The 23,621-nt window shown below is 49.0% G+C and overlaps 1 protein-coding gene across 6 annotated transcripts in view; it reads right to left on the reverse strand.

Annotated features, from left to right (window-relative positions):
* Rph3al (rabphilin 3A like (without C2 domains)) overlaps positions 1-23,621 on the reverse strand; it is a 192,495-nt gene that overhangs the window by 47,429 nt on the left and 121,445 nt on the right. For 5 of the 6 annotated variants that reach the window (XM_045158492.1, XM_045158494.1, XM_045158495.1 and 2 more), the window contains one exon: positions 10,477-10,563. The exons of the other annotated variant lie outside the window; for it this stretch is intronic. In XM_045158492.1, the coding sequence (XP_045014427.1) occupies positions 10,477-10,563 (87 nt within the window). The remainder of the gene's footprint in view (positions 1-10,476; positions 10,564-23,621) is intronic. 6 annotated transcript variants of the gene reach the window in all.

Consider the following 23,621-nt stretch of genomic DNA (forward strand, 5'->3'; position numbering starts at 1 on the left):
GGGGCTCGGAGTCTCCAGACCTGCTACAGGCCATGAAGCCCTCCCAGAGGTGGGCTCTCCCAGTGGAAGACCCCAGGGATGTGCTGGACACCTTCAGGATGGATGCACTGGAAAGAAGCCACGTTCCCTTTCCCTATCCCATTCCCCAAATTTCTTTCTTTTCTTTTTTCTCTTTCCTTTTCTTTCTTTCCTTTCCTTTCCTTTCTTTGAGGTAGGGTCTTGCTCTAGCCCAGGATAACCTGGAATTTACCATATAGTCTCAGGCTGACCCCAAACTCACAATGGCCCTCCCTCTGCCTCCCAAGTGCTGGGATTAAAGGTGTGTACCATCACACCTGGCTTATTTGTTTTTAGTCTTTTTTTTTTTTTTAGTATTTTTAAATTTATTTATTTGTGAGCAGAGAGAGACAGAGAGAAGACAGAGGGAGGGAAAAGAGGGAAGGAGGAAGAAAGAATGGGTATGCCAGGACCTCCAGCCACTGCAAATCTACTCCAGATGCATGTGCCACTTTGAGCATCTGGCTGTATGCGGGTACTGGGGAATGGAGCCTGTGTCACTGGGCTTCACAGGCAAGTGCCTTAACCACTGAGCCATCTCTTCAGCCCCCACATTTCTCTTTCAATGGGGTGGGAGGAGGGCGCAGAGGGTCCTTCCAGGCCCTGCCCAGGGTTCCTGTGATAAGACTTGTGATGGGGTGGGGGATCAAAAGGCTGCGGGAAGAGGTTCTAAAGGGATCAGAGGAACATTTCTTTACAAATTTCCCTTCCTATCAACAAACATTTCCTAAGCACCTTTATATGCAAAACACTGCGGGAGCCTTGGCAAGTGTCAGCTGCAGAGAGGCCTCTGCTGAGTTCTAATCAGGATGTGTGTGAAATCATGACCGCCAAGCAAAGGCGAACAGGGAAGAGTGCTCTAATTGTATTAATCAGCTTTCAATTACTTACAAATTGGTCTTCACCCCTTCATGGCGTACCTCCTTGGATAATAAAGCTTGTATCCTTAGAAGCCTTTGTATGCCAGCGCTACCTGTTAGAGACTGGAAAAATCGCTTCTAGAACCCTGGGGAATCTAGATTCCAATTAACCTTTCCACTGATTGCAAGACCACCTTGAATGAGTCACTAGATTTTTTTTTTTGTTGTTCCTTTAATGGAAGGGGAAGAAAGGCTAAACAATAAATGTAACGAATGTTCAGGCTGCAAAGCTAGTGCTGTGACTCGAAGGGCCCAGTGCCATTTCTCTCCATTCCAAGAAACACACCCATGGCTTAGCAGCTTAGGCCCTTGCCTGCAAAGTCTCATGAGCCAGGTTTGATTCCCCAGTGCCATGTAAAGGCAGATGCACAGAGTGGCGCATGTATCTGGAGTTCACGTGCAGTGGCTGGAGGCCCTGGCACACCTCTCTCTCTTCCCCTCCCTCCTTGAAAATAAACTAAAAAACAAAACTACAACAACAACAACAAAAAGAAACATACCCCTGAAGGTAGGTGAAAGAAAAAGAGAGCAGCACAGGAGGCCACAGAGGGGCTGAGTGTGTTGTGATCGCCCCGGGTTGGCCTGCCAGCCTGCCTGCCTGCCTGCCTGGCAGGGGTCGGGGACCGGGTCTTAAACTGTTGGGATACTCTTCTTGGCCCAGCTACTCTGCGAAGTGGCTGGGAATCACCTGTGAAAGTTGAACATGAGCATGTTTCATGGTCCAAGAGAAACTATAAGTTCTGGAGAAACTCTCCTCTGTTTGGGGAGACATGAATGATTAGAGGAGAATTATCAATTATCCCCAACAGCCAAAGAAACAGAGTCCCTGCAGCCACCAACATGAGGATGGAAAGGTAGGCAGGAGACCACAGACAGCTGTGAGAGGGACACACCCAGCCACAGGCATGAGGATGGCAAGTTTCAAAAGCACAATGATAAAAGCAGCAAGGTACAAACACACGCGCAGTTCCATCTTATTGATGTCACATGTAGGCAGGGTAAGGGTTTAGATCTTGACCTGCTCAGTGGCTAATGAGTATTGGTTTTGTTGAATCTTTAGACTAGATACAAACGTATTTTCAAAACTATATTTATTTATTCATTTATTTATTTATTTGTGGTTGGGTCTTACTCTAACCAGGCTATCCCGGAATTCACTCTGTAGTCCCAGGCTGGTTACAAATTCCTGGTAATCCTCCTACCTCTGGGATTAAAGCAGGGATTTTAATCCCAAATGTTGGGATTAAAGGAGTGAGCCACCATGGCTGGCCTTAAAAATAAAGGCTTGTTTTTTTTCTTTTTTTTGAGGTCTTGCTATGTTGCCCAGGCAGGTCTGCATTTCTGATCTCAATCAACCCTCCTCCTTCAGTCCACTGAGGAGCTGTGAGTGCAGGTATGTGCCACCATGTCCATCTTCTCATGCTGCATTTAGCTTGTCCTGACCTCTCTTTCTCTGCACTGTGACATTCCTGCCTCCTGGAGCTTGTCACTCTATCCCTCTGCCCTCATGGGTGAGCCCAAAGAGCTGTTTAGGCAGCACACTGGGCCCTGTTTGCTTCCTTTGTTCTTTCTTTGAACCTTGAACACATGTCAGTGCTTATTAACCTGCCAGCAAGGAGACCAGGTCAGTGACCAAAAACGAGCCAGGGCACAGGGGAACGGAGACGGCGAGGCAGCAGGCAGTGAGAGATGGGCCTGGTATCCACAGCTGGTCACGCTGGCTAACACCCCAGCACTCAGGAGGCTGAAGCAGGACAGTGCCAAATGACGGGTAGAACAGAAGAAGTGAAGGCAGCACTCGGGGCTGAGCTCAGAGGATCCCTGACAGCTTGAAGCCAGCCTGTGGCTACAGAGTTAGTTCTAGGTCATTGAGGGCTAGAGTGAGACCCGGCCTTGATAAAACAACTTAAAAACTCCAAACAAACAAGAAAGAAACAAGTCAAGGGGGCAAGCAGATACTGGGGACACCAGTTAGAAACATAAACAAGATTTTGACACACAAAGGATAAGGCAACAGCTGTGTCCGTTAACGCGAATGGCAGGGTTCCTCGCTCTAGGGAAGGACTGCAGCGCAGCTGGGCTTCACAATTCATTAATACTTTTCATTTATCTACAAATGAAAATGGCTCCTCTTGTTCCCTTTCCAATCTGTCTGTACTTTTTCAAAGGTCCTGCCTGCCCTATGTGGCTTCTATTCCTTCTAGTGCATCTTCTAATTAATTAATTAATTGAAAACTCTTATGGAGACCACAGTCACAGCTGTGCTGGGCTCTCTCACTCCTTCGTCCCAGTCCTCCCTCCTAGCTATTGCATTTGCCAGTTGTTCCTCATGCTGCGGCTTCTCCATGTGGCTGGCAGATGAGGGGGTAAAAAGCTGCTGAACTGTGGGCCAGGATGGATTACGATCAATTGTATATCAAACTGTTATTTTTTACATTAAGGCAACAATTACCAGATAATGAAAGGCTCAGGTATGATCCTATTTTTAAAAAAATGCATCAAATTATACAGCAGCGAATTGAGATAAATAAAAATAGCAATTCAGGGTCTATAAGTGGGAAATTAAACACTGGTGTTGAGTGTTCCCCTCCCCCCACTCTAAGAAACCATTCTGAGCTGGGCATGGTGGTGCATGCTTTTAATCCCGGCACTTTGGAGGCAGAGGTAGGAGAATTGCTATAAGTTCGAGGCCACCCTGAGACAACATAGTGTATTCCAGGTCAGCCTGGGCTACAGTGAAACCCTGCCTCAAATAACTAAAACTAAAACTAAAATAAAATAAAAAAATATTCTGAGGTTGCAATATAAAATGCAGGCAAAGAGCTAGGAGTAGCTCAGTGGTGGAGTGTTTAACATGCATGAGGCCCTGGGTTCCATCCCAGGACCAAGAAAAAGAAGAATGAAGGCAAATAGCTACATGTATATTTATTATTAAGAGAAGGAAATAAAAATAACTTAAGTGTCCTGCAAAGTGCACTCCTGTAATCCTAGCACTTGGAGGTGGAGGTAGGAGGATCACTAGGTTAAGGTCATCCTTGGCTACAGCAGTGAGTCCCAGGACAGCCTGGGTGACATGAAACACTGTATCCAAAAAACCAACAAAGAAACGAAAGCTCCACAAACAAAAATAACAACACAACCTAAATGTCACACACAAAAGGAAGGTATGACTGTATGACTGTATGTCTAAGACTGTTCAAGGTTCTGATTATACTGGGAAATATTTGTGATAATATGTCAGTTTTTGAAACAGGTTCAGGGCTGGAAAGATGGCTCAGTGGCTGAAGGGGCTTGCTTACAAAGCCTGATGGCCTGTGTTTGACTCCCCAGTACTCACATAAAGCCAGATGTGCAAAGTGGTGCATGTGTCTGGAGTTTGTTTGCAGTGGCAGGGGGCCCTGGCATGCCCATACTCTCTCTCTCTGCTTCTTTCTCTCTTACATAAATAAACTTATAAAAACATACACATACAAGTAGTTGGTCATGGTGGTGCACACCTTTAATCCCAGCACTTGGAAGGCAGAGGTAGGAGGACTGCTGAGTTCGAGGCCATCCTGAGACTACATGGTAAATTTCAGGTCAGTTTGGGCTAGAGGAAGACACTACCTCAGAAAGCCAAAGACCAAAACAAACAAGTTCAACCGACTTTAAAAAAGCATATAGCAGGTTGGAAGTTGGGCTGGAGAGATGATTCAATAGTTAAAGGCACTCGCTTACAAAGCCTGATGTCCTGGTTTTGATTCCCCAATATCCACAGAAAGCCATCACATGCACAAAGTGACATGTGTATTTGGAGTTCTTTGCGGTGGCAAGAGGCCCTGGCTTGTCTATTCTCTTTCTTTCCTTGTAAATAAATAAATAATATTTTCTAAAAGGTTGGGAGTAAATATACTGAAATATTAACTGGTTGTTTATAAAATTATCAATTTCTGGTATGTATTTCGTTAGATATATATATATATATATATATATATATTTATTATTTATTTATTAGAGAGAGAATGGGCATGCCAGGGCCTCTAACTGCTGCAAACAAACTCCAGACTAATGTACCACCATGTGCATCTGGCTTACATGGGACCTGGAAAACCAAACCTGGATCCTTAGGCTTCACAGGCATGTTCCTTAACTGCCAAGCCATCTAGCTCTCTTTATATATACATATACATATACATACATATATATATATATATATATATATATATTTTAATGTTTTCTTTTTTAATCTTTCTTGTTTATTTATTTGAGAGTGACAGACAGAGAAAGAGGCAGATAGAGAGAGAGAGAGAGAATGGGCGCACCAGGGCCTCCAGCCACTGCAAACGAACTCCAGACGTGTGCGGCCCCTTGTGCATCTGGCTAACGTGGGTCCTGAGGAGTCGAGCCTCGAACTGGGGGTCCTTAGGCTTCTCAGGCAAGCGCTTAACCACTAAGCCATCTCTCCAGCCCTCTTTATATTTTTCTATATCTTGTCTACACTCCTCAATGATGTATATTAATTTTATAACTAAAAAAGAGAAAAATGATGCATTTTACTTTTTTTTTTTTTTTTGAGACAGAGTCTCAAGTAGCCTAGTCTGGTATTGAACTTGCTATGCACCAAGAATGACCTTGGACTCATGATCCTTCCGTCTGTACCTCCCAAGTGCTGAGATTACGAACATGCTGCCATGCCTAGTGCTAAAATGTACGTAGCTTAGAAAATGAAAACTTAGGCTGGAGAGATGGCTTAGCGGTTAAGGCACTTGCATGCAAAGCCAAAGGGCCCAGGTTAAGTTTTCATTTAAAAATTAAAAAAATATTTTATTTGTTTACTTATTTGAAAGAGTGCGTGTGTGAGAGACAGACAGCATGGGCGCACCAGGGCCTCTAGCTTCTGAACGTATTTGCCACCTTGTGCATCTAGCTTTACGTGGGTACCAGGTCTCACTCTGGCCCAGGCTGACCTGGATTTACTATATAGTCTCAGAGTGGCCTTGAACTCACAGTGATCCTCCTACCTATGCCTCCCAAATGCTGGGATTAAAGGCAAGCTAGAGTAAGACCCTGCCTTGGAAAAAAAGAAAAACAAAAACAAAAAAAACCTTTTATGGCTTTCAACAGATGAGAACACAGACATTTGAGCAGCACCCCTTACCCCCCCCCCTCGAGCACCACATCACCATCTGGGAGGTTGCAGGACATACCTTCCTGTGTTTGTGTTTTACCTCTCATTTTAAAAACTGTTTTGTCTGGCACAAAGAAGATGCTCAATAAATATGCATCAAATGCTCAGATGAATAAATGCATTAGATTGCAGATTCAGAAGCAGGCCCAAGGGCTCCCATCGCGGCTCCTTCTAAGTACATTAAGCCGGCAGCAGCGCCAGCTCACCAGCCTTAGAAACTTCCAGCCAGCCTTCGGCCCACTCCAGAGGAACGACTTGCAATTACAGCCAGAGCTGATGGAAGTGAGGTTCACGAGGAGAGGGAGATAAGAGTACTTGGGCAGAGCGGCACAAGAGTTTCCATCAGAAACCCAAGTTCTTCCATTACCATTTGCCATTTGCAGTGGGACAGAGCTCCAAATTCGTATCGCAGCCCCGGAAGCAGCTGTGTGGAGCTTCAAATCTGACATTTTAGATGCCCTTTCTCTTTAACTATCTCCTTGTTATGATTAGGTATTTTTTGAAGAGAGAAAAAAAAAAAACAACCAACTGCACTGGCCCCCTTCTCCAAAGGCAGAGAGCAGACGCCGGCACATGAACACGGTACCCCTGGCCCATCGACCTCACACATTCCTAGCTCCACGCACATGCACTAAACACCCACGGAATGCCCAAGGCCATGGAGACCTTGCTTGGGCTGAGCTTTATCAGCTCCCAAAAAGTTAAGGATAAGCGCACAGCATAATGCACAGCCCCCTAGTCTCTGCTTTAGGGACGATAAGAAAACATATCTGAAGCTATTTCAGACTTTTCTGGAAATGGGAGCATGCTGGAGATAGACAGGCTGGTGGAGGACCTTGCTGCGTTGGGTAGCTCCGGATCTTAAGGCATGTGGCAGCAATTTGTGAGGAGTTAGGTAACAGCAGTGGCCTGGGCAACCCGTTACTAAGTGGTTCAAGTTAGTGGAATTCTCCTTTCCTTATATCTTTTCCTTGCTGTTTCTTGGCCTCTGGCTCACCTGTGATCATTATCTCAACCTGCTGAGGTGCAATTTTCTGTCTGTGGATACTCTGTACCTTTAACTTCTCTTTTTGTTGTTGTTGTTTTGAGGCAGGGTCTTTACTCTAGCCCAGGCTGACCTGGAATTCACTCTGTACCCCAGACTGGCACCAAACTCACCCTCCTCCCTCAGCCTTTTGAGTCCTGAGATTAAAGACATGTACCACAGACAGAATGGTGCGCCAGGGCCTCCAGCAGCTGCAAATGAACTCCAGATGCATGCGCCACTGCACATTTGGCTTTTACGTGGGTACTGGGGAATCGAACCTGGGTTGTTAGGCCTTGCAGGCAAGCACCTTAGTTCCTGAGCCATCTCCCCAGCTCACATATTATTTATTTATTTGGTTTTTCAAGGTAGGGTTTCACTCTGGCCCAGGCTGACCTGGAATTCACTATGTAGTCTGTGGGTGGCCTTGAACTCACAGCGATCCTTCTACCTCTGCCTCCCGAGTGCTGGGATTAAAGGCATGCGCCCAAACGCCTGGCACATCTTTATTTTTAATATCTTTTATTTAAGAGAGAGAGAAGGAGAATGGGCACATCAGGGCCTCTAGTCTCTGGAAAATAAACTCCAGATGCATGTGCCATTTTGTGCATCTGGCTTACGTGGGTCCTGGGGAATTGAACCTGGGTCCTTTGGCTTCACAGGCAAGTGCCTTAACCGCTCAGCCATCTCTTCTGCCCAAGCCCACATCTTTTTTTTTTTTTTTTCTCCCTTCAAGGTAGAGTCTCACTCTGGTCTGAGCTGACCTGGAGCTCACCCTGTAGTTCCAGAACCAGCTTTAAACTCACAGTAATCCTACCTCTGCACTCCCCCAGTCTTCTGTGCCCCCCACCCCAGTCCTAGGATTAAATGTGTGCGCCACCACGCCCAGTGCTAACTGAATCTTAAAAGAGCTTCAGTGGTTAAGGCTAAGGCGTTTCCCTGCAAAGCCAAAGGATCCCAGTTCGATTCTCCAGGACTCACGCAAGGCAGATGCACGAGGAGCATGCATCTGGAATTCGTTTGCAGTGGCTGGGGTCCTTGATGTGCCCAATTCGCTCTGTCTCTGTATGTATCTTTCTCTCTCTTAAATAAATAAAAATAAATCAAATATATATTTTAAAAATGGAAGACCAGGAAGACCCCAGTTCAAAGAAAGAACGTCTGGCTGGGATGAAGGACAACCTCTAAAATCTATAGAGGATAGTCAGCACACTGCCCTGAGCATGCTGAACCCTCACAGTTCTGTGGAGTAGGTGTCATCATCACCATCTGGGGATGAGGAATGAGGGACCATCAGGCGGGACCAAATGCCAGTCTATACTTGGAGACCCTGCCTGCTGCCTCTGCCGTCCAGACGCACAGCAGTGACAGGTGGAAATATTTTAAAAGCAACAAGCCAACTTATTAATATTCAAAAACAAGATACATCTCTTAGTGGATCCGAAACTACTTGGTGGGTATTTTTTTCTTTTGGGGGACAGTTTCTTGATGGTAGCTCAGGCTGCCTTTGCCTCCGGAGTGCTGAGATCACAGGTGTGTGTCACCACGCCCAGCTACATGCTATTTTGAGTGTAGAGTGTACTGCCTGTGGAGCTTTGAGCCCAGAAGCAGGTGGAGACAGCTGGGAGATGGATCTTCCTGGATATGGGAACTTAAACCATCCCCCAGGAGGTGGGGAGGCTACAGCCAAATCACTAAAAATGGGGCTGAGGTGGGGGTTTCCCACCTGGGAAAGGAGGCTGAAAACAGCAGGGCCCAGCCCCACGGCGGGAGTGCATATGAGAGCGGGCAGCTGCGCACACAGCGGGCCGGCTCCCACGCTCTGGGAATAATCCCGTTGTCCCCACGGAGGGGACTAGCAGCTTGCCATATACTCAGGATGCCTGGCTCTGCCCCAGGGGACCTCGGACCCTTGTGGAGGAGCCACCAACCCAAACTATTCAGCAAGGAGAATGCCTGAGAGCTGCAAAAGGACGGATTGGGAGGTTTTAAAATATACGATCTCCAGAAGGGACGGAAGGGCAGCATGGCATTTCAAGAGTGGTATGGCTGAAATTTTTCCAGAAAGGAAAACAGCTGATAGATCCTCAGATGAAAAGCACATACTACGTGCCAAGCAACATAAATTGAAGCTGCATCAATCTATGAAGAGCCAGAGGTTCCTCCTGCCTCACTCAGAAACGGACTGCCTTGGCCTGCTCTGTGTGGCTTCATTCCCACCTTGGGTAGAGAAGAAAGCCTGGGCCCAGGGGTTGGAAACACAGTTCTAGGTCCCGCCTCACCCGTCTGCTACTGCCTCACAGTCCTGACTAACCCTCAGAAAGTGGTCAAAACTGGACGACATAACCCTTGTCATTTAGTCTCTTTATTGTATCTGTTAGATTGAAAAGATGTCATGTGACACATGGGAACTCACTAAATATACTCAAAAAGCTTTAAGTGACACAGCTAAGGAAATCTTTATTATTTTTGAGGTTTAAATGATAAGAAAGACGATTATACAAAGTCACATAGCTTTGGACATCATTATGGCAGCCCAGAGTGGTGTATTTGTCATTGTCAAGGTTAAATGTTAGTATATCTCATCTGTTTTACAAGACTCACAGGAACAGATTTAGACCATGTCAGACACTACTGTGGCATTTGGTGAACAGTTTTGGGAATGGATCTCAGTCAGCTCACACTCAAATGGTCTCGAGACAATCTAACACCATCTACCTGGGTTTCCTTACATGTCCTCTCGAAGGCCTGAAAGTCTGGAAGAGTGGAAGCCCTAAAGGCGTCCAGTTGTGCTAGAAGGGACCTGTGGGTGGTGACAACAGCATGGGAAGTCATGGACGCACGTGGTCGCCAGCCCTGTTTCCTTGCCAATAGTTTAGTACCCAAAGGTCACTTAGCCTCGTGCGTCTCCATTTCCCCACCAGGAAGAGGGGTAAGAACTGTATCCAGCTATGGCGTTGCAGAAGGGAAAAGAAGCGCACAGATCCAAGGACCTTAGCGCAGTGTCAAGTGCTTAGCTGAGTTGGAGTGGCTCCTATTACTCCAGTCACAATCGCCCTCCCCACCAAATGCCACATGCGTACACAGCTGAGGTTTCTACTGCAACCCTGGACCCCATAAGGCATAGAACAGGATCCTGCCATCTCTGCACGGGGAGATGGACAAGCCAGCATGCTGTCCTTCCCACACGTCTCCCCTGGACATCCTTAGTGGTGGCTCCTTAGGGATCATCCCTCAGGACAAGCTCCTGCCTGTGCCCCGTGCAAGTGGGGCCCGGCCCACCCCGGCCCAGCACGCTTTAGCCCTACCTCTCTTTGCTCACTGCAGATCTTACACAGCCACAGGGGCCGCTTCTGGCCAGGGGAGGCTTCGATCCCACATTTGGTGCAGACTTTCTACGAGAGAGAGGACACAGGTACGTCAACGCCTCAGCCACTTCCTCCTTGGCTGTGGGCCCGGGGCAGTGGGACCCAAGGGATACTTTGGCATCGTCTGAAAAGATGGTTGGCTTTGGCTTCAAGCTATAAGGATAGATGCCTCCACAGGTCTGGCTAACCCAGGAATCCTTGGATAGCTTTGGGGACCAGCAGAGGTGGCCCGTCTATGGGTCTCCACACGACGAATTCCATCCCCCATAATTCTGTTCTGTTAATCATGTCAAAAGAAGCTGATGGATATTCACAGCAGGACCATATTAAGCAGCAAAGAACTGGAAATCACCCAAACACGCAATACCTGGGGGAGATCCAGGCAAACTCAACAGCAGGCACCGGGGCCTTTGCATAACGGACTGCGGCTACCGGCAGGTGTGGGTGGGAAGTACGGTGCTCCAGCACAGGGAACACATGCTCGCATAGAACCAGACCCCAACATGCCTATGTATGCCTGACAGGTTAGGAGAGAAATCCTGATGACAGCCAGAATACACAGCTTTTTGCCTAATGATCCCAGGACTCCTATCAGGCAGGTGTTAAGCCTACTGCTAATGAGGAACTGAGGGTGTGGAGGGGCTTGAGAACGTGATCAAGATCGCATGACAAGGAAGGATGTGATCCAGGGCTGACTCTGAAGCCATCCTATCATTTCTTCCAGACATAAAGAGGCAGATTGCAGACACTAGTGTTTTTCCTTCTGTGGAGTTGTTTAAACTCATCACATCTAAACACATATTTTGCTTCCCCTAAAGGCACAGCAACAAGCAGTGGTGGGGAAGGCCAGGATAAACACTGGGAGGCAGAGGTGGATTTGTTGGGGCTGGGGCTGGTTCCCAGTCTACACAGGCCGTGTGATTCAGCGATGGCAGCTTATCCTGGAGGCTGCAGAGCCTCTGGTTCCTGTAGTGTGGGGGGCTCTCTCCAGACCCCTGCTGAGGGAAGGCTGGATCTGTTACTTGGCCTTTTCTGCAGGCTGCCAACTGAGCAAGAGGCACACCTCTCCATGGAGAGAAATGTCACCAACTTGGCTTCCCAATGCATGTGTCACCAGCCTGATTGAGAGGCTTAGCCCGGGCTCTGCAGGAGGGGAGGGAGCCAGCACACACAGGAGGGAAGCTATGACACATTTGTGGGGGCATGAATTGGCCACCATCCGAGCATCAGGTGTGAGAAACGGTACTTCTCTGATTCTCCAAGTAAGACAGAACCTGATCTAAGCTCTGGCCCTTTGGGCCAGCAGGATAGTCCCTCTCAGGTCCCAGGCATCCATAGGAGGTCCCTCTGTAGCTCTTAGGAAGGTGCTAGGCTTGGGGTCTTTGTGAATCAAGCACAGTCATGGAGGGTCTCTTTGGAGCTATCCATTGCTGCTTGTGGGTCCTCTCAGCTCTTGGGGTCTCTTGAAAGGAGAGGTGGCTACTAAATGCCAGTCCAGGCTTTGGGGTCTTTGCCAGGCTTGGATGAGCCTCTCATGGGGCAAGCCTGTCTGCTGGACCCTAAGCTGCCACCTCAGGTGTGGCTCTCCGAGAGGCCAGCTTTCGTTGCTTTCTTACCCTTATGAGACTCGCTGACAGCACATTCTGAAACACGGAGAGCTCTGTCCTCCCCACAGCTGCTGAATGAGATCAAGGTCTCGAAATCAGGTAGGACTAAAATGCCAATGGTGGACTGCCACTAATGGAGCAATTGTGTTTCCCAGGATCAGCCACCCTGGCCACAAAGTATGCAGAAGATAAGTGCTACTCTTCCCTGAAGAGAGGGAGAAATGGAGGCTTGGAGATGCTGTAGAGTGCCCACCACACTGCTTGCTAGCCACCAAGCAGGACCTTTTTCTGGAGCTTGGGAAGGCAATCAAGCCCTTCCCTCCACATGCTAAGCATCACCTCAGCAGCTGAGATTTGATTCTGCTTGGGCCAGTCCCTGGGAGGAGGCTGAAGGCTCTCAAATGGCTGGGCAGAAGTGGCAACCCAGCTGACCCCAACCCAAGGCTTCACTAGGGATGGAATGCAGCTGACCATATGCTCACACATGGTACACGCTCATATATTTCCCAGCGCTGGCTCGAGGCCAGTCTGGCTTTGCCTGGCATCCTCTATCAACCTGGCAACAGAAGCTTCTGTCCCGCAGTGTCAGAAGCTTTGGTCATGTTCCTGAAATACTGCTCTGAGCTCCTGTTAAAGGCAGAGCGGCATGGTGCTGTGACACAGGCTTTGGGTGAGGCAAGACCGGGTGGACCCCTTAGGGGGACTATTCCAGTCCCTTTAAGCCTCACATGCTCTCACTTACACTTATCACTTTGAGAATTAACTAGATATGTACAAAAAGTAATCAGCGCATAATAAGCACTCAATAAATGTGTGTAACTGTTGTTGTTATTAGTGGTAAACCTCGCACCTTATTCTAAAACCCTACAGGTTTCTTTTTAGGCTTGCACCATCTACTACAGTAGCTGCTAGCCAGGTGGCTATCTGTGGTTTGTAAATGCTTTCTTAGTTGAGAGACAGGTAGAGAGATAGATAAGTAGAGAGAGAGATAGGTAGTGGGTATGGGCACACCGAGACCTCCACCTGCAGCAAAGGAACTCCAGACACATGAGCCACGTTGGGTACTGGAGAACTGAAACTGGGCCATCAGGCTTTTCAAGCAAGCACCTTTAACCATTTAGCCATCTCTCCAGCCCACAGACAACTATTTAAAATGAAGTTAGGGACTGGAGATGCAATTCAGTGTTTAAAGCACTTGCTTACCCTGCATAATACACTGGGTTCTATTCCTAAGACAGAAAACGCCAACATTTTTTCAATAAAACGGCTTATTAGTTACATTGAGCTCATTTCAGGCTCAACTGCTACAGCTAGCTGGTGGAGTTATTGAGATAGCACAGAGATAGGACATTTTCATCACTGTGCACCTGGCCAAATGCTGTGACTCGCTCAGGAGTCACCCTGCCAAGGATGAGGGTGGCTTAGCTGCATCCCAGGAGGGAGAGTTAAGTGGGGTTTTGAAGGGTAGGAATGCCCATGTCTTTGGTTACTCTGCCTGATGGATGAAAGGCCTGTGCCATGGGAGGAAACAAGAACCCACATGTGCGCGCGCGCGCACACACACACACACACACACACACACACACACACACACACAGACACACACAGTCCTGCCCTCTGCCCACAGCCCTGGGACACAGGACACAGGGCCATCAGAGTGGGCCAGGAGCAGCACACAGCAGCAGCCCTCCTGAGATGACATCACAGATCAGCTCCCCTCTGAAGCAGGTGGAGGAGAGAAGAGAGTCCCCACCTTCCCCAGCACAGGACCCAGCGCTGCCTGCTCTGTGGGTTCGGACAAGGTCTGCGGTATCTGCCGGAGAGAGAGCCACTCCTGTCTCACCCCAGGTAGAAATGGTGAGGGCTGCCTTGAACGTCTCCCCCACCCCTTGTCTTTTGTAGTGCTTTGAGGGCCGGGAAGGTGCAGGGTGGGGCACACCCACTCACGTGTGCATAGCCCTGTTGTCAGGTTTACAGCCACCACTCGTGGAAGCCATGGTGACAACATGCTCCACTTCAAATAATACAGAATTACTACTCTATTAAATCTCAGATCAATAAGAACATAATAAGCCTTTTCTCCTTATGGGCTTGGTCTTTGTTCCCAGGCACCAATATTGAAAATTAAGCAGCTATTGTAAAAAAAAAAACAACAAGCTGGGCTTTGTGGCGCACACCTTTAATCCCAGGACTCAGGAGGCAGAGGTGGGAGGATTGCTGTGAGTTTGAGGCCACACTGGTCAGCCTGGGCTAGAATGAAACCCTGCCTCAAAAAAACCAAAACAGGTCTGGAGAGATGGCTTAGCAGTTAAGTGCTTGCCTGTGAAGCCTAAGGACCCCGGTTCGAGGCTCGGTTCCCCAGGACCCACGTTAGCCAGATGCACAAGGGGGCACACGCGTCTGGAGTTCATTTGCAGTGGCTGGAGGCCCTAGCGCACCAATTCTCTCTATCTGCCTCTTTCTCTCTCTCTCTGTCACTTTCAAATAAATAAGTAAATTAAAAAAAAGAAAAAAACTAAAACAACAATAAAAAACTTGAGAAAGGGTGAGCCAGCCTTTCCAATCCATGCCAATAGAGCTGTCACTGATAGATCTGGTAGGACGGGGTGGGGGAGCGCAGTGGTCGAGAGGAGCCCCTGCTTCCTGCCCTGATGGGCTTCCCATGAGCAGACTTGGCAATGGAGCACTGACTTCTGGGACCTGGCAGCTTCCTGCCACCGGCATCCTGAACCCTGGAATTGCATCTGAGCGTGAAAGCAACCACATCTCACTTCTGTGCCTAACTCAGACCAGAAGTGACAAAACTCTAGGCTCTTAGACAGATGCAGTTCCTTGATTCAGCCCTTCACAAACATATGTCCCAGCCCTGAGAACACAGGGAAGGGGGCGGACTTGGGGATTAGTCTATAGGACAGAAGCAAAGCACTTGGCACCTCCTCTGGGCCTCTCTCTCCCTGCACATCAGTAGCAACAAGTAACCCACGTCACAGGTATGAGGGTCAGGGAGATGGTTCACGAGTGTGTTTATCACTGTGCACAGTGAAGCCCTTTGCTTGCACACCCCTCTCAGTGCTGGGTGTGAGTCCATCAGATAGATGCACAGAGCCAGCACTCATCTTTGACCCTCCCCCACCCTCACCCCACCAGGTGACCCACCCAGGAACTCCAGGTACCTCTTAGACGTGACAACTCCATTCTCTAACTCCTGCCTGATCCACACTGCCACCGCCCGTGCCTGGCCTGAAGCATATGCCTCCCTACATTGGCCAGCTTCCATTGCCTCCAATTAGTTCTTGACACGCAGCCAATTGGCCTTTCCAAGATGCACACCTAATCATGTCATTTCTCCCATCCCTGCCAGCCTCAGAGACATCAGAAGACTCCTGGTGCATTGGGATGAGGCCTACCCCCTTTTCCACGGCCCACAATGACTGTTCAGGCTGGACCCCAATTTCTTGATGGCCTCTACTCCCACCTACCTCTTGCTCCACCACCCTGCCCTCCACTCTGTGCTCCAGCCACGCTGGCCTTCTCTCAGTCCCTGGTCCTTGTGCTGCCCCTGCCCTTGGCCCTAGGCATGTGCCGCCGCTCTGCCCAGGAAGCAGCTGACTACGCAGTCTCCTCTGATGCCTTAGCCAGCAGGAGCGTCCACTGCGGGCTAGTGCTTCTTCTCTTCCACTGTCAAGGTTATGGTTCTGCTCTCTGTTCCAGGGGTGGGAGGACTGTCATTCCCTCTACTAGGCTGTCAGACAGGGCAGAGGTCATGTCTATTTCTGTCCAATTTCCGGTTCCCAGTGCCTGGTCTGCAGAGTAAGCTGATGAAGGCATGATGGTGTATCTCCAAGACTACACCCACCTGCCGCGGAGACGGAGCACGGCGACACAGTGTGCTCCCCAGCCATGCTCGCATCGATGCCAAGTGGTGCTGGCCAGTGGGATGCTGGGAGGTCTCAGAGGACAGCCACACGCAGCATCGGCTTTCTAGAGGAGGTGGCATTGCTTGGCCAGAGGGAACTCAGTCTTAGGAGATGGATCCAGCTGTTATAGACAGCTCCACGCTGCTGGGATGCACATCCAATCCGGGCACAGTTTGGGGAGGAGGGGACTTATGTAAGCGCTCAGATTCCAGGGGCCCGTCAGAGGTGGAAGCTGCCCCAGACATCCAAGCCGGGAGAAGCCGAGAACAGCCAAGAAGGCCAAAAGCAGCCAGCGCGGACAGCGGCGAGCAGCAGGGGCCCTGCCGGAGCTCAGACTGCGCTGCACACCTCTGAGCTGAAAATCAGATCTGCCCCCAAACACGCCGCAGGGCTGGACCCCAGGATCCGCCCCGAGTGACACTACCGCCAGCCAAGCGGCTGGAGACCCAAGTCACAGGCTTTAATAAAACTCCTGAGTCTAGGGCTGGAAAGATGGCTCAGCAGTTAAGGCACTTGCCTGCAAAGCCTAACAACCCTGGTCCGATTCCCTAGTACCCATGTAAAGCCAGATGCACAAGGTGGCGCAAGTGTCTAGAGTTCAGCTGCAGCAGCTAGAGGCCTTGGCGCACCCATTCTCTCCCTTTCTCTCTCTCCCTCAATCTCAAAATACTAAAAAAAAAGAAACGCCCCACCTGAGACCATGGGGGGCATACATTCAAAGGACCACACTAGCTGAGCAGGCCTCAGAGGAAAGGGTCCTTTGCTAAGCATGAGGAGGGCAAGCAGAGATGCCTACCCCCCCCCCCCGACCATTCCTGGGGTAGATCCTGGGCTGAGACTGGACTGGGCACCCTCTTCAAGGTCCTCTTAAATGTCACTCACTTCCATTATGCCTGGAACTCCAATTCCATACCTTCCCCAGACCACAGCCAAGAGCCAGAAAGCATGACAAAAAGGCCCCCAAGGGCCTGGGATGTAGCTCAGTTGGTAGAGTGTTTGGACTAGGTTCAAACACCACCACTGCTAATCAGGGATGCTGGTACACATTTATAATCCCAGCACTGGGGATGTGGAGGCAGGAAGGGCAAGAAGTTCAAGCTCATCCTTGGATACATAGCAAGTTCCAGGCCAGCCTAGAAAACTTGAGACTCTCTCTCTCTCTCAAAAAAAAAAAAAAAAAAAAGGCAAGGCCAGGAACACCCAAACCCAACTCAGGCACTCTAAACCCAGGCTGCCTGCAAATCCTCACTGGGAGCCCTGTCACTGGCCATTCCTCCCATGCTCCACGACATGCTTCCCCAACTGCTGCCGGTGAGGTACCAGGGAAGGGTAGGAAGGAACAGACCCACCATCTCAGGTCAGCCATCTAGGACCATTTAGTAACTGGACAAACAGACACACAGACCTGAACAGGCCCAGAGCGCTTCACAGGATCCACATTTACCACACAGAAAGTGATGTTCACAGTGCTCCATCAATTAAAATAGACGAAATTGCACTCAGACGTCCTATACAAGGACACCTGAAAAATGTAAACTGCTGCAGAAGTGAATTTTAAAGACAGTTACTATTGATTTATTTGATTGTTTTTAGAGACAAGGTCTTGCTGTGTTACCCAGGCTAGATTGACTCAAATAGAACTCATGAGATCAAGGAATCCTCCTGCCTCAGCCTCCTGAGGGGCTGGGACTATAGGCATGTGCCACTGTGCCCAGCTTAGAAATATTTTCTGCTTCAATTCAACAAATATTTATCAGCACTCTATGTAAGGCATGGTTTTAGGAGCCTTTTTGTGGGGAGGGAGTTCAAGGTAGAGTCTCACTGTAGCCCAGGCTGACCTGGAATTCACTATGCAGTCTCAGGGTGGCCTTGAACTCATGGAAATCCTCCTACCTCTGCTGAGTGCTGGGATTAAAGGTGTGCACCACCACGCCCGGCTGTTTTAGGAGTTTTGAGGATGAACAATTTTGTCTGTCCACAGTGGATACCTCACTGACAGCAGCATTTATAAATGAGCAAAACCTCTTTGGACAATGACTTTCCTGAAAGTTCCAACAAATTAATATTATTATTATTTTTTTATGGGAGAGGGAGAGAGAAAGAGAAGAGAACGGGCACTCCAGGGCCTCTAGCCACTGCACCGGAACTCCAGATGCGTGTGCCCCTGTGTGCATGTGCATCCTTGCACCCTTTCATCACTGTGTGTCTGGCTTATGTGGGACCTGGAGTGTCAAACATGAGTCCTTAGGCTTCACAGGCAAGCGTCTTAACTGCTAAGCCATCTCACTAGCCCCTCCAATGAATTTTTTTTTTTTAATTTTAGAGAGAGAGACACACACACACAGACAAAATTGGCGCCAGGACCTCAGCCACTGCAATCAAACTCCAGATGCTGTGCCAACTAGCGGGCATGTGAAACCTTGTGCTTGCCTCACCTTTGTGCATTTGGTTTATGTGGAATCTGGAGAGTTGAACATGGGTCCTTAGGCTTCACAGGCAAGCACCTTAACTACTAAGTCATCTCACCAGCCCTCCTCCAATTAGTTATTAATGTTGGTGAGTGAGATGGCTTCTTATTAGGAAATATGCTTCGAGTGGTGTCAACAGAGGGGTGGTCCATAGAGTGGAATAAAGCAAGGAAAAGAAATAGCGACACCAATTGTTCCCAGCACGTGCCCAGGCGATATGAAGAGAGAGGCTCCAAGTGCGTGCTTTATGCCACATACTGTGTTCCTGATGATTGAAATCAAATCCACAAAAGGAAAAGGCATCTAACTGTGCTTTGAGGAAAGCTATGCCAGCAGTAAAAATGATGACAATGTAGAGAAAGTGACAAAAAATACTGACAAGGCTGTATATACAATGAAACAAAGTGATATGTGCAGGAAGTAAAAAAAAAAAAAAGAAGCTGGTTATAAACAGTTGGCATCGTATGATGTTCCACATATGAATATGTATATACAACCTCGTGGGTTTAGAAGGAGATCTGCACACATACAACTGTCTGGGAGGAGACTGGCCAAAATGCAAATCCAACTGTGCAAAGTCAGAATCTATTATAAATGGCTAAGCAGAACTATTTCTTCTTCTTTTTTTTTTTTTTTTTTTGTGCTAGGGATGGGATCCACGGCCTCCTGCAAGCTGACACAGCTATATCCCCAGCCTCAGAATTCCTATTTAGGAGAAGTCTATGCTAAGTTCTTTGGAAAACATTTGCCCTGACATCATTTCTTCACCAGATCTGGACACATGCGGGCCAGGGTAGGCTTCAGGAGCTGAGTGCTAGGAGAGACAGGCAGGTGTCTAGGCTTGGAGATGGGCTGTGGCTCACATGCGGACAGTCCCTCATATCACCTCAACCTTCCCAGGTGGTGTCATTGGGTCACTACCCCCTCGACTGCAGGCTCAGCCCTACTTGATGCCTGAGACATCGTCAGCCAAGCTTGTGGCTGCACCATCAGCCCTGCTGGGCGGAGGGGCCCGAAGCAGCCTGTCACCACAGACTCATCAGTGCAAGATCCCAGGCTCTGCTGCCAGATGACTTTATATACTGCTCGGATATTGACATACATATTATAAATACACATTTTATCAAGTGTTTATACCATGACAGACACTGACCTAGCTATTTCTTGTAGACTATCATTTAATTTCTATAATGGCTTTATGAGGCAAGTGTTTTTTACAAAGAATCTAAGTAATTTGACCATGGGGAGCTGGAATCTGAACCCTGTCCTGTCTTACCCCAGATGTCAGCTCCAGCTGCCCCTGCCAGGCCTGGCTTCCTGGGCAGGACATTTTTTACTCCTTCTTGGACCCAAGTTCATCCTCCTCACCCCAAGTGAAGGCAAGGCTGGCTCCCTGGGCCCCGGCCCTCTTTAAGAAGTATAAGTTCTCTTAAGTAGGAGAGGGCACAGCCTAGCCCCGCTCACTAGGACATGACCCAGTCAGCAGGGCTGAGGGAACACAGGCTTCCAGGCCTTGTCCTGATCCCCCTTCAAATGCTGTCACAAACGGGGCCCAAAGAGATGCAGTCACTGCTGCTTGGCCTGAGCCAAAAGCCTGGAGGTGACTGGCTTCTCATCCCCACACTCTGCCAGGGAATCTAGCTGCAGCCAGCGGCCAACTCAATCAGCCAGGCAGGTTCCCCTCCACCCAAGGAGCCAATGGCACCGTAAGGACCACCTGCAAGCCCCAGACATGTGCCAGTTTCCCGACTCCCAGCCACCTCATCAACTGGAATAAGCCACCAGCACTTCCTACAGATTTCAGGACTAGCTCCAAAATATGCCTGCCCCACACGCCACTCACACAGCCTCCGCAGCATTCCAAGTGGAGGGGAGGGTTTAAACGGCGACAGCCTCAGCTCTTGATTATTGGCACCCACAGGGCCCGTATGAAGAAATCATGACTAGGTGTGGCTTTGACTCATTTCTGTGTCATGCTCAGGGTTCTTGAGACAGGTGAGCTCCCAGCTGGCTGGGAACACGGTTGGGCGGGGAGGACAGTGCCTCAGCACCTTACCTTGTTAACTCTTTCTGGTATTAATGAACTTCTGTCCCCCCACCCCAAGAACAGAACGTGAATTTGGGGTTTCTTCCTCATTTCCAGAGGGTCAGGGAAACAAAGGCATGAGCTGTTCCCACTAGGACAAGAGGTATGCAGTGTGGAGGTAGGAACACAGTGTGGGGAGTAATGGTATCAGTAAGAACTTAAGCAAAGAGGAAGACTGTAAAACAACAGGAAGCCAAATCATGTATAGCCAAAGTAGGAAGCAAGAAACATGACCCTTGGTCTCAAGAAGTTAATTCACTCAACAGACGTCTGTGGACAACATGGAGGTGTTAAGAGTGTGCCCAGTGTGACTTGCCAAAAAATGCCCATGACCTGCATGTTATGACACATGCCTGTGATGTCACCACTCAGGAGGTTGAGGCAGGAGGATTCTGAGTTCCAGGTTAACCTTGTCTCAAAGAAAACCAAAAGAAAAAAGAAAGAGGAGGAACAACTTGCATGGCCATAGGAGAAACACTCACAAATCCCGGTCTGAGTGGCCGAGCCTCGGCGGCACCTCCACAAAAGCACACGGCAGAAAGGAATCATGCGCACAAACACAAAGGCCCAGGCAGCTGTCTGCAGAGCGCTGCAGGAGACATCCAGAAACCGCTTCCTGGAGCCAGACTTCCCACGTAAAGGTCAATGTCGGCCTCAGAGGCTGGTCAGTCCCTGCATGCTTGTTTCCACTAACATCCCGCCATGGCCACCAGTCTGCTCTTCCATGAGGGGTCCATCTCCTCTGAGGTATCAGAACCTCAGGGCTAAGGATGGGATAATCAATTGCATGTGCCTTTCCAAACTATAATGTTAGTTTTGAAAATACTTACTCATTTGAGACAGAGAGGGAAGGAAGAAGGGAGAGAAAGAGAGAGAATGGGTGTGCCAAGGCCTCTTGCCACTGCCAACAAACTCCAGATGCCTGAGCCACTTAGTGCATCTGCCTTTGCCTTTACATGGGCACTGGGGAATTGAGCCCAGGCTGCTAATTGCTGTGCCATTTCTCCAACCCCTACAACATTATTTTAAATTTTAAAATAGCAGGGAAAAAGAATGTAGATGACTCCTGGGTTTGAAGAGATCAACTAGATTTCTCTGCAGCCTTCCAAGACAAGGAAAAGGGGCCCCGGCAGGTCCTGCCCAGGAGCCTGTGAGGAGACTCCACATCCACGGGACAAGCCTGGGTCTTACAGAGGGGGTACAGAGATGGAGGAGGGGAGACAAGAGATGACACTATTTCTCCCTGGGGTGAGTGAGGATTAGAGGCCAACATGCATACATACATATTCAGTCCCCTCCTCTGCCCCACATACTAACTAATGCAAAGCCTTCCTGGACCCCTCATTAGTCTCTTCCAGCTCTAAAGCCCACCCCTTTGCTTCTGCATCCCACTAGTCACCAAGGAAGAGATGGCTGAGTCTTAAGCCTAACTCTGTGAATCAAATCCTTTCCAGGCCAGGAGAGACTGAGGGCAGGGAAAGGCCCTGTGGCTAAGGAAACCAGCTCACATCAATCTTGCTGCCTGCCGCGTAGTTACTTGGAGTTACAACTCCTAATAATGATAATAGCCACCATTTATTGAGCATTTATTCCATGCCTGGCACCACGCTCAGCACTCAACACACATTATCATTATCACATTTAATCTTGGTGGAAAAAGGCCCTGGGAGGAAGGCTTGACAATCTGAACGTCATTGGTGAGGAATCAAAGGCCCAGAGATGCTAGACAGTTTAGCTAAGCTCACCTACGGAAGAGATGTCAGAGCCATGTGGGACCCTGGTCAGTTTAACATAAGAGCAGGATATGGGGCTGGAGAGATGGCCTAGTGGTTAAGGCACTTGCTTGTGAAGCCTAAGAAACCAGGTTCAATTCTCCGAGACCCAGGTAAGCCAGATGCACATGGTGGCACATGTGTCGAGTTCATTTGCAGTGGCTAGAGGCCCTGGAGTGCTCATTCTCTCTCTTCTTTCTCTCAATCTGTTGCAGTCAGGTTCACATTGCTGGTAGAAATCACCCAACCAAGATCAGCTTGTGGGAAAAAGGTTTATTTTGGTTTACAGGCTTGAAGGGAAGCTCCACAATGGCAGGGGAAAACGATGGCATGAGCACAGGGTGGACATCACCCCCTGGCCCACACAAGGTGGACAATAGGAACAGGAGAGTTTGCCAAACACTGGCATGGGGGAAACTGGCTAAATACCCATAAGCCCGTCCCCAACAATACACTGCCTCCAGGAGGCATTAATTCCCAAATCTCCATCAGCTGGGAACCTAGCATTTGGAACACCTAAGTTTATGGGGGAACACCTAAATCAAACCACCACACAATCTTTATCTCAAATAAATAAAACATAAAAAAAAAAAAAACAAGATTGGACTGGGGGGTTGTGGCTCAGTGGGAGATGCTTGCTAACATGTGTGGGGCCCCAGCACTAAAAACAATAAACTAAAAGGAAGAGCTTATATACGGTATGCTTTGTGATAGGTTCAGTGTTCCGTGTGGGTTGGGCTTTGATCGAGATCAGAACTAGGTGCTGGCATGTCTGTCAGGGGTCACATGGGTTAGGAAGTGGAGGGTGAGGCCTCACTCCCAATCCTGCCTCTCAGCTGAGCTCTGGAACCCTCCAGGATGCTTGCAGGTTTGGGACATGGATGTCAAAGGTTGAGGAGGCTGAGGGGTATGCCGGTGGATGATGGAGCAATTCCGATAATAAACCTCCCAGACAGATACTGGTCACACCAGGGAGGCGTTGCAGGGACCGGAAATCCTGAGCAAAGCCAGCCTCGCCTCCCTAGCTAGGCCCTATTACATAACAACCATTACAGAAGCCCGGAGCTGGGCCTCCCCCACACAGTTTCTCCCGACAAGCACCTGCTGCCAGGAAGTCGCCTGGCCTGGGCTCTGCCAAGGGAGCCTGGTTCTCCCAGACAGCACTGGGGACATTTTGTTTTCTCTACCTGCATTCTGTCCCGTTCCCCTCAGCAGCCATGAGTGCTCACGGGCAA

This window comes from Jaculus jaculus, chromosome 9, assembly GCF_020740685.1.
Source record: "Jaculus jaculus isolate mJacJac1 chromosome 9, mJacJac1.mat.Y.cur, whole genome shotgun sequence".
In the NCBI taxonomy this organism is placed as follows: domain Eukaryota; kingdom Metazoa; phylum Chordata; class Mammalia; order Rodentia; family Dipodidae; genus Jaculus; species Jaculus jaculus.